Genomic DNA, 11,885 nt, shown 5'->3' with positions numbered 1-11,885 from the left:
GGTGTTGGAGGAGAATATTGAAAGTGCCATGGGCTGACAAAAGAACCAGTAGATCTGTTTTGGAAGAAGTACAGCCAGAGTGCTCTTTGGAGGCCAAGATGTCCAAACTTCGTCTCTCATACTTCGGACATATTGTCAGGAGGGACCAGTCGCTGGAGAAGGATATCGTGTTTGGTAAGGTTGAGGGTCAGAGAAAAAGAGGAAGACCCCCAACGAGATGGATTGGCCAAGTGGCAGCATCGCTGGACTCAAGCATGGCAACAATAGTGAGGTTGGCCCAAGATCAGGCAGTGTTTCGTTCTTCTGTGCATAAGGTTGCTATAAGTCGGTACCCACTCGATGGCACCTAACAATAACAACATGTATGAAATCACTTTACCCGCAAGCTGGACAATGAATAAGAAAGATTAAAGAATTGATGCATCTGAATTGTGATATGGCGAAGAACATAGACCATACCACATGGTGTTGTATATCAGCACTGGACTGGGAACCACAAGGTCAGCAGTTCAAACCCACCTGCTGCTCCTTGGAAACGCTATATAGGGTTGCTATGAGATGGAACCGACTCAATGGTACTTAACAATCACAACAGTCAGAAGAATAAATAAATCTGTGTTGTAAGAAATAAAGCCAGAATATTTCTTAGAAACAAGGCTGGAGAGAAACTTCATCTCATGTATTTTGGCTCTGTTATCAGGAGGGACCTGTTCCCGGAGACTTGGTAAAGTCGAGCGTCGGTGTAAAAGAGAAAAACCCTTAATGAGATGGACTGACGCAGTGGCAGCAACCCTGGGCTCAAACACAGCAATGATGTTGACGATGGCACAGGACTAGGGGTGTTTTGTTCTGTTATACAGAGTCACTGTGAGTCAGAGCTGAATTAACAGCAACATCTTTAAATTGAAAGAACCAGGGTAACATGATATTCTTAAAATGAGTCCTCATTTTGCTATGTTTAACTGGCTGGGGAAATAAAGTGGAAGACCTAAAAATGTCAAGTGTATGTGCTTGAGAAGCAGAATTTCAGATCAATATAAGCACAGCTCCAGGCTGGGTCCTCATTCAGGTGCTGTTCTCTGTGGCCCTAGAGAGGACCATGAAATTTGGCCTAGCTACTCACTTCTCACTAAGGTTGTTTGGAGACTGGCTCTGGAACCAGGAATGCCAATATTTTTCCAGGAATGTTTGGAAAAGAACACCAAACCAGGTCCAAGGGAAATCCCTTTTCAGCAGTCGAAGGGCTTGTCTAGCCAGTTTTTTGGCCAAGGTGATTTGTCCCATGTTGAAACAGACCTGTAGAAAATGAGGAATGGTAATGTGAATGTGGGAAGAGTCCTGTGGCATAGACCTGAATGTTACAGGTTGGATATTTGGGGAAATGTAGTTGAGGTCCGTGGGGTGCCGTAGTGAGTTGGGTTGGAGCAGAGCCTAGTTAGCAGTCACACTAACAAGCACCAGCAGGGCCCTAAACAAGGAAGCTCCCCATTCCCCCCCAAATCCCACTGCCATCAAGTCCAGTCTGACTCACAAGGCTGTAAATCTTTACAGAAGTAGACTGCCTCATCTCTTTCTCCCAGGAACAGCTGATAGGTTAGAACTGCCAATCTTTCAGTTACCAGCCAAGTTCTTAAGCATTGTGCCTTTGGGGCCCCCAATAAACAAGTAAAGGGCTGAGAAAATAGATTGATGGAAAAGGCACCTCCTTCCTCACATTCCACACATTTGGTAGTGAATGGCAGAGGAAGGCTAGGCTTTAGAAAGAGGCTACTAGACAAGGAAGAGAGTCTCCATCTGGGTGGAGACTCAGGTGCTCTCAATGCCATAGAACAATCAAAATATCACCCAAACCCCCATCTCTCTCTTAACAGGCCACACCACCACAGCTGACATGGGTGGGGGTGGGGAGCTACCTTCAGGTTATCCTGTACATTGACATTCTATGTGATTCCAGAATAATCTTGGGAAGGCTGCACAATAACTTCTTATAAAGAAACAGGAATAATTATTTCATTTTGCTCCAAAGACCTCTTGGTTAAAGCACAAATAACGCAACACAGTTGTTGTTAAGTGCCACTGAGTCAATTCCGACCCATAGCAACACTGTATAGGGTTTCCAAGGAGCAGCTGGTGAGCTTGAACTACCAACCTTGCAGTTCAAACAACTTTGCAGTCTGATGCATTAGCCCACAGCGCCACACTGTGGACAACTCAAATATTCCCTTTGGTACTCAACTGCATTGTACACAGTAGGCTTACTCTCCTAACCAGATTATTTTCAGTTTTACATTAGAATAAGTTTATATACTCCAATGAACACAGGACATGAATGGGCACTGCACAGAAAAATAGATATATGCATACATACAGATGATCAATAAATGTATGAGAATGCTTCTTATGAAGAAATACATATTAAACCACTGTATAACTTTCATTTATGGATTACCACGCTTACAGAGATTAATATTGGATGCTGGCAAGGATATGAAGAAATGGGGAAAAATTCAGTTGATATAATATTTTAGTGGCCGATTTGGCAATTTTTATTAAATGTAAAATTGCCTATATTTTCTCTTAGCATCTTTACCTCTAGAAATTTCTCTTACAGAAACAGTCTCACAAGGGAAGAAAGAGTAATTTATACAACTATTCACTGCAGCAATGTTTGTAACAACTCCATATTCAAGGTGACACAAATGCACATGAAGAACTGTTACATAAACTGTGATGTACCATCCCTCAATGGAGTTATCTGCGTGATGGGTACGCACACCGATATGCACGCATGCTCAATTTGGACTACTAAGAATCAAAGCCAGCTGCAGAAGAGAATTCTATTTAAAAACGGTTAATGATAAGACTGTGTGTGTAACATTGGTGGGCTATGCACCAAATTCCGAATTATGATAAGGGTTCAGTGGGGCCTGTCCAGGTGATCTGCTCCTATAAAGACGACAGCCTAGGAAGAAGCCCTATAGGGCAGCCCTGTCCCAGTCTACAGGGTCGCTATGAGTCAGAATCAGCTTGACGGCACACAACTACTATCTACATTGAAAATTTCTGTGTTTTGAAGCTGTGTAACCTTTGATTTTAAAAGAATTAACAGGGTAGCCCTCAGAGGGAAATAACCAAAGTTTCGAGGTTATTCCCTTCTTCCTCACCTCTGACCGAAGACTGCAGAAAGTGGCCTCCTCAAACTGACAGATCTTCACCTTGTGCCTTTTCAAGAATGAGAAGGCTGAGGGTGGTCCCAGAAGACTGCTTGCCTTCCTCAAGTAAAAGAAGGCCTCCAGAAACAAAGGTTGTGGGGATGAAGAACCTAGATCAGGATTAGGATGCTGCTGGGAGTGAGACTGGGCTGAGGGCTGGAGTAAGGGTGCAGTGGTGGTCAAGGTTAGAATCTGAATTGGGGTTGGATTTAAAGTTAGAAACGGAAGCTAAGCATCCCATCCAGTGTCAGAGGTAGGAGTAGCACCCCCTCTAAAACCTTTCCACTTCCTTTCTCCTCCCACTTTCTTTTACCCTTCATCCAAGTTACTTGACCTAAGAAATCCCCATCAAATTCCCAAAGTAAAGGGGCTCCACTCCAGGCAGAGAGCAGAGCTGCTTACCATGTAATTATCCGCCAGATCCAAGGAGGCAGCGGCAGCCTCTAGCAGGTAATAAAATGCACAAGTGGTTTCTCCAATCACCAAGCAGTGTAGGGTGAGGGGTGAGAGCACTAACTTCAGAATTTCCTCACAGTGACAGGCCTTTGTGGTCAACATGTCTTCCTCAGGGTCGATCTGAGCCAGCATCCTGCTCACTCGGTCCAGGAACTCTTCCTCTGTTCTTTACAGAGAAAAGATGAAGAACTGAGAGAGGCCATAAAGCTGACACTTGCATCAGAGTCTTACTAGGTTTCAAAGCTATTTTTTCCACAAGAAGCTTTCCTGTACACCGTGTTAATTCTTTACCTATCCTTTCCCTCCATGTCCCTACACGTTTTTGAAAGTGAGGAAGCAGATACTTACCTGCAGTCACAATCTAACTGGGAAAACATTATGTACCTGAAGAGTTAAATAAAAGCATAAAAACAACACAAGGCAATAGTACATTTGTGTATTAGCATATTTCAATTTTGCAAAAGCACACTTGCGCATGACTTTATGCAATTTTATACCTGATTATTTCACCTGTTGTTGTTAAGTACTGTGGAGTCGGTTCTGACTCATAGCGACCCTGCACAGGGTTTCCGAGGCTGCAAATCTTTACGGGAGCAGAAAGCCTCATCTTTTTCCTGCAGAACAGCTGGTAGTTTCGAACTGCCAACCTTGAGGTTACCAAGCCTGATTCGTAACCACTACGCTACTTCACCTGAGCCTATATCAATTCTGCAGCTTGGGCCAGTACAAATGATCTCTCTTTTACATAGGAGGCAATTTGAGGCTCAGAAAGATTCAGTGATATGGCCTCACAGCTACTGAGAAATACAACCAAAACGCGAGAACGCCTCTTCTGACTACTACCACAGTGCACTTTCCACAGGTACCCTGAGGTAGGACCACTCTGAGCGTGAACAGAGCTCAGGTGGGAACCAAGCAGGGCCTTGAAGGACAGTGAACCTTTGGCTCAGTGGAGAGCGATGAAGGTCGTTCACCATTTTAAAAAGGGAGAGTTGTGTGAGCAAGGACATACAAAGTTGAGTGAGGAATTGGTTCCCATAGAAAAGACTTTGGTTTGAAAACAGTAGGAAATGAGGCTGAATAAGTGAAATGGGAAACTATACAGAGTAGCTGAACTCAAGGTAAGAACACTGAAAACAGATGGACAGGTATTAGAGAGGTAGGTGGTACACAGGAAACAAATTCATTTTCATATCATTTGGGGTTGAAAGTATCGAAGAAGGCAAGTTATAGCTGAGAGAGATCTGTTATATGTATAATGCATTAGAAAGCTATTTGTTTGAAACCACTAAGAAATAATTTCCCTATAGAGAACTGACTTTCTAAATCTCTTGTTCACTTGACTTCTGGGCTGAGTGTAAGAGTCACTATTCCTGGGTGGCAGGAAAACCACCCTGAATAAGATGTGTGCCCCATTTCAGTAGGCATCTGTCTCTCTATGCCCACCCTCAGTATCTCCATCTACCTGCAGGGATCACTTGAGGAGGTCTCCTGCCTGCTGAATGGTTTAGTCTGGAACTGAAAACTATCTGTAGGGAGAAAAAGATGGTTATCTGTAGTTAGCAGTGTTTGGTTTACCTGAGAACATTTAACATTCCTGACTTCCTTTCCTCCACAGCTCAGCTAAGAACTTACCTGTCATCACCTTGATAAAAACAAGTGGTCTCATTATTAGCCTACAAAAGCAAAATTACGATGGTAGATAGCAAATTTCTTAATGGCAACTATTTGTGATCCAACAGCTGCTGTTGTTAGGTGCTATTGAGGCAGTTCCAGTGAGTCTACACCATCCTCCCAATCACTGCTGTTAGAGCTCACTGTTGGAGCCACTGGGTCAATCCATCTCAGAGTCCCCTTTTATTGCTGACCCTCCACTTTTACTAAGAATGATGTCTTTCTCCATGGACTGGTCCCTCCTGATAACATGTCTAAAGTACATGAGACAAAGTCTCACTATCCTTGCCTCTAATGAACATTCTGGCTGTACTTTTTCCAAGACACACTTCATTGTTCTTTTGGCAGTCCATAGTATATTCAACATTCTTTGTCAACACCATTTGACAGTCTTCCTTATTCATTATACAATTTCACATGCATGTGAGGGGACTGAAAATAGCCAGGCTTGAGTCGGTACACCTTAGTCTTTGCTTTTCAACACATTAAAGAGGTCAATGCAACAGATCTGTCAGATGCAATACATCATTTATTTCTTCACTGCTGCTTCCAAGTGCAGTGACTGTGAATCCAAGTAAAACACAATACTTGACAACTTCTATCTTTTCTCTTATTGGTCTAGTTGTGAGGATTTTTGTTTTCTTTATATTAAAGTGTAATCCACACAGAAGGTTTTAATCTCTGATCTTCAAGTCCTCTTTGTTTTCAGCAAACAAGGTTGTATCATCTGCATATCACAGGCTACTGGGTTATCTACATGTAAGTCTTTCTCCAATCCTGATGGCACGTTTTTCATACAGTCAAGCTTCTCGGATTGCTTGCTCAGAATACAGTTTGAATACATATGGTAAAAGGATATGGTCCTGATGTATATCTTTTCTGATTTTAAATTTCAGTATCCCCTTGGTCTGTTTGAACAATTGCCTCTTGGTCTGTGTACAGGTTCCAGATAAGTACAATTAAGTTTCCTGGAATTCCCATTCTTCACAATGTCATCCATAATTTATTATGACCCACACAGTTTAATGCCTTTGTGCAGTCAATAAAATACAGGTGAACACCTTCTTGTATTCTCTGCTTTCATCTAAGATCTATCTGACATCAGCAATGATATCCCTCATTCCACATCCTTTTCTGAATCAGACATGAATTTCTGGCAGTGTCTTGTTGAGATTCAAATAGTAACTCCTTTATTTCCAATCCTCCCAACCAGTTCCCAACTCAATAGGAGGCACTCAATGTCTGCGAGATGAAGGAAGAAATGAACACAGAATTTGTCTGTCCTGGATTGATGACTACTCCTAGTAGAAATCCTTGGGTCAGGGTCAGGTTCCTGACCAGATCAGATTGAACCAGAGCCGAAGACACAGTTAAGAAAATCACAAGAGCACAAGATGCTAGAGTCACAGTGACCAACATATTTCCAGCTTTGCCTGTTGTTGTTATTGTGAAGTGTCGTTGAGTCAGTTCTGACTCATAGTGACCCTATATAAGGTTTCTGAGGAGTAGCTAGTGGATTTGAATCACTAAACCTGTGGTTAGCTGTCCAGTGTTTATCCTACAGTGCCACACCAGAACTCCTGTTGTTGTTCTTGTTAATTGCCATAGAGTCAGTTCCGACTCACAGTGACCCTGTGTAGGGTTTCCAAGGAGCGGCTGGTGGGTTTGAACTGCCGACCTTGCGGTCTAGTATATTATCCTACAGTGCCACACCAGGACTCCTAGCAGGTCTCAAATAGCCTTTGTCCTCCAGATTTGATTCTCCTTCTCCAGTTAGCTCTAGGAATGACACTGAGATTTTATCGATCAGTCCTCAGAAGCATGGGTGGTAGAACTGAAGAGGAGTCTATGAGAATTGCTGTAGGAAGGACTGGCTCTCTGAGGGTAATGATGTCAAATGACAGCTGAGCTAAGTGAAGTCTGGCAGCACTGCTGCAGTGAATCACATCACAGTGTCTGTGATCTACTGAAGTGACTAATAGCTCTTCTGGTCCTAAGCTGTAACCCCTGCTGGGTATGGGAAGAGACGGATAGGATAGCAGATTTAGCTGTGGATGTTCAGAGCTAATTGCAATTGAAAAAATCTGAAACTCTAGCAATGGGTATAAAATGAACCATCTTGGAGCAGGATGTGGGAGATCTTATTACACAATGGAAGATGAACCGGGGGAGTGAAGCATGTCCTCTGGACCTTGAGATCCCTGTACATCGATCCTCCTCAACCCAGGGACAGAAAGCTATGGCACTGAAGGAGTGGTAGAGGAGCAGCAGCAGCAAAACCAAGGGCCTGAGCACTACACAGAACAGGGGGCTTCCCAGCCCACAGAGCAAGTAAAGCCGAGGGACTTTCAGCAGGAGACTTGTTTGCAGAGTGGGGTGCCTCCAGGAAGTTAATTGGGGGAGCTAGGCTTGCTGACCCACAGAGCTAGAGTCAACTAGAATGGTGTGTCCTTTGGTTATTTATCAGCAACACCAACAGAGTTTTGTCACACTGGCCAGACAGAGAGAGGCCTGTCTGTGGGCACAGCTGAGGAGAGGCTGTCCTAACAGGAACAAATGTGCTCTGAGCAGTTCTGACCCTGAACTGTAGCCTGCTTGGTGCTGTGGGATAAAGCACTAGACTGCAATGTTGGTTTGAATCACAAGGTCGGTGGTTCAAATCCACCAGGTGCTCGCGCCTCTGAAACCCTATATAGGGTCGCTATGAGTCAGAACCAACTTCAGTGGCACTTTACAACAACTTCCCTAGTAAGCCCAATAACTGTGAGAACGTTGTCTGAGTTCTGTGTGGCCACTGTAATCAATGATGGAACCCAGCTGAATAGAGAAGGCTGTGGGAGGAATGGTTTGTTGTGTCCTATTCGTTATGTTCAGTCTGTGATTAGCAAGCACTCTGAGGAACTGTGTGGTGCCTACTTTGTACAGCCGTGCACAGAGGTCCTGGCTCCCTTCAGGATGCAGCTGTGCTGGAAACATCTTGAGTCTCTCTCATTAGCTGACGAGTTGTCTGCTTTAAAACTGACACTGACCTATCTAAAGCAAAGAGCCATACAGCAAATGTTAATGATGGCATATTTTCTTCACAATACCAGAGCAGGATATTCACTGCTCTTTTCCTTTTCATGCTCTTGAAGTACAAAAAGTATAGATGCTATAGAGTTCATCAGCCAATGACCAAGGCACCAGTCCATCTTCACAGTCATCAGAATGCTACAGCTAGAAGATATGCATTAGGAACATAGACCAACTTCCTCCTTTGAGCGCTTCACCACCAACAATCTATCATGTCCCTATATTCTCCTACTACCGCCAATGCCACTGCCAATACCAACACCCATCTTCTATCGAAGTGTAGAGAAAGCGAAAATTCAGTTGTCTTCAAATATGGACAAGGACACCACTATGAAAAATGGATGAAGTAACAAAGAGGTAGATTTAAGCTTGATGAAAGAAGAAACTTCTTTATGGCCAGAGACAAGGACACGCTGTCCTGTCAGGTAAGCTAACTGAAGATCGTAAAACAAGATTACTGGGATGCAACGGAAGGACTAGGCTATGAAGAACATCCATCTACTAATCCAAACTTCTTCAAGGAGCTAACTCCAGACACAGTTCTGGGGTTACCTCCCTCAATAGAGAGTCCTCTCTGACTCTTGCACAGGCTGGGTTAATAGCTACTTCCATTACCTTTGCCATGCCATACTGGAATTCTATGTTGGGATTACCTCCCCCTGATAGCTTCAGGTAGACAGACTGAAGGCTTTTTATTTTGTATTCCTAACACCTAGTGCAGTATCTGGTACATGTAAGTCTCAATATATGTATACTAAACTGAGTAACTAAAAAGAATTCAGAACTATTCAAAGCATACTATCTATTTTAACTCACTGAATCCTCAAACAACCCTTTTAAAAACACTGTTCCCCAAATCACTGATGTTAAATAACTTGCCCAAAGTTGACAATGAAACCAAGAATGATCTTCAAGGTTCCATTTAACTCTGAAATTACATTTTTTGAAATCACTGGTGTTTCAAAGATGAATGCTTCTTTCTACCTCTTTCCTCCCTTAATCTTATTTCTACTTTTTGAAGAAGAGATTCAAGTACATGAATCAAGAGAAGTGCTGCCCCCATGTTTACTCTCTGCCCTGGCTTTACCTTGAGGAGAAGGCAGGTGCAATTTGTCTGTGACTGCTTGTGTTAGCACTGAGCCAGTATCTTTGTAACTACAGAATCGGGAGGTCCCACTGGAGTGCTTAGTAGAACAGATGGCAAAACGGTGGAAGGGGACAAAGTCTCCCCCATGGCAGCTCCCACAGCGGCAGGCCAGATCTCGGAGAAAGCAGGCACATTCAAGGTGCAGGGCTATCTGCTGTTCCTTGGGCCACAGCTCCCAAGCAGCTTCCCGTAAGAGAGGTACTCCAAATTCTAGCACCTCAGTTTCAGGTGGGGGTTGTTCCTCATGCAGTCTGAAAGGAGAGGCTGAGCCAGTATCTGAAATGCAGAAAAAGTTACGTGACAGTCTCTCTTCAAGTCCCGTGCAAGCCACAATGTAGCAAATCCCCCAGGATAGAGGTGCTAGTTTACAAGAAACACTTATTTACATCTCCTGGTTAGTATCACTGTTTCCTTTGTATAAAGAATTCTGCACAAATCTGAGAATGATATAGGCCAGATCAAAGATAATGTACAAAGGGGATTAAAGCATCAGGGGGACATATATACACTGAATAGATTTCTTAATTCCTCTTCCTAAATTGAGCTTCAGAGCTCTGGTAGCACAGTGTTTAAAACATCGCTTGATGGTTCACACGCACCAACTGCTCTGTGGGAGAAGATGTGGCAGTCTGCTGCTGTGGGTTTTACAGCCCTACTCTGTGCTGTGTACGCTCGCTATGAGTCAGAATCGACTCAACGACACTTAACACCGACGCTGTGCTAAAGGGTTGCTATGTTTTACAACTGACTCGGTAGCAATGAGTTTGGCTTTCATTTGGATAAGTGGAGTGTGTGAGCTTTTTTGTTTTACTTTTGATTATTGTGAACATCAAATCATCAAAAATGCCCTATTCAAATATAGGGCCCAAACATGGAAGGTAAAAGGGAAATTCCTTGCTGGTTATACATGCTCTGGGTAGTCTAAGCCACAATTTTATTTTTCATGTGAAGATTTTGAGATTGGGAGCTATTTAATTTATATTTTGCTTTTGTTCACGTCTGTTTTAATACCATGTTTATCTTCCTTGTTGATTTCTATAAAGAGAAATGGGTTGTCCTTTTTTCCTCATCAGTAAAAGACTATGTCAGTAAAAGACTATGCAATATTTTCTGAACCAAAAATCAAAATGCAATACTGACACACAGATGAACAAGGAAGTAGAATTCATGAATGCAAAACTACTGCACATTTTCTCACTACAAGACTGGCTCCTTTAAGATTAAAATGATTATTCTTTTCCTGTTTGTTAGCCATATGCTTTAAGAGGCAGAGGTCCCTTGTATACGATATTGATGACCTGTCTGAACAGGGATACTCCAACCTGGTGTTCTCTGTTCAGGTCTCAGAACAAGGGAGCAGCTCTCCTCACCTGATTTTTCTGTCTTCTCTTTGGTTTGTTCAATAATGTTGATAGAGGAAGGTACCACTACTGGCTGAGCAGGAAGCTCTTGGCTCTTGTTGAGCCAATGGAACACATGCATATCCACAAGAGCCCTCAGAACCTGCAGTAGCTTATGCTTATCCCAGCCAGGCAGGAGGTGCTGCAGCAGATCTATGTGGAAGGAATGACCGATGACAGCAGCACACTTGACCAGTAACTGCTCTTCTGGGCTCAACTGATCCAGTTGGTTCACTGCTATTTCTGTAACAAAAATAAAATTAAATGAACAATGAACAAGACTTGTACACATCTAGAATACACTATGTTGATAATTGGTTCATCCTTTAACGAAATCAGAAGTTTACATTTTGTCCACTCTCCTACTGCCTTGCTTTAACCCTCTCTGCTACACTAGCCCCATCTCTAGAGCCTTCTCTCTCTGTCCTCACTTCCCACACACTCTTCAGGCAGGTTTCTACCATACCACAGAAACTGCTCTCCCCATGGACACTAAAACCCAAGCCAGTGCTCGAATCACTCCATTTCATGCCCTATTAATACCCAGATCTTTGTTTGCTACTGCCAACTAAACATATAGGTCAGGTTTCTTGCTTCCAGATCTCTGGTACTTATAAACAACTTACTTAAATCCAAGTATTGTTGTAATCTCTCCATATTCTGATCCACACATAAAAGCACTTGGTATTGGGCCAGGTAGTCACCATAGCCAAATCACTGGTCTACTTCTAAGTTCTTTCCTTTCCCTCATAACCAAATGTCACTCATTCATCCTCCTTCTAAAATGTGCTTTTCCTTTTTTTAAATGTTTTTTTGTGAATTATGTGATAGCTTACATGGGAGAACATTAGCTTTACATTCATCCTATCATATATTGTTTCATCATCAACCAACCAAAGGGTATACACTACAAGCCTGCCCCCT

General features: G+C 42.9%; 1 protein-coding gene across 1 annotated transcript in view; it reads right to left on the bottom strand.

Moving 5' to 3' along the window:
• LOC102842708 (adenylate cyclase type 10-like) overlaps positions 1-11,885 on the bottom strand; it is a 55,549-nt gene that overhangs the window by 7,339 nt on the left and 36,325 nt on the right. Inside the window, exons 8-11 of the mRNA XM_006860585.1 lie at positions 10,932-11,114; positions 5,304-5,313; positions 3,615-3,834; positions 1,124-1,296 (exon numbers count right to left, since the gene is read on the bottom strand). Of these exons, the coding sequence (XP_006860647.1) occupies positions 1,124-1,296; positions 3,615-3,834; positions 5,304-5,313; positions 10,932-11,114 (586 nt within the window). The remainder of the gene's footprint in view (positions 1-1,123; positions 1,297-3,614; positions 3,835-5,303; positions 5,314-10,931; positions 11,115-11,885) is intronic.

Source organism: Chrysochloris asiatica, unplaced genomic scaffold (assembly GCF_000296735.1).
Source record: "Chrysochloris asiatica unplaced genomic scaffold, ChrAsi1.0 scaffold00038, whole genome shotgun sequence".
Taxonomy (NCBI): Eukaryota; Metazoa; Chordata; class Mammalia; order Afrosoricida; family Chrysochloridae; genus Chrysochloris; species Chrysochloris asiatica.
This window is presented reverse-complemented; position numbering and strand designations above follow the sequence as displayed.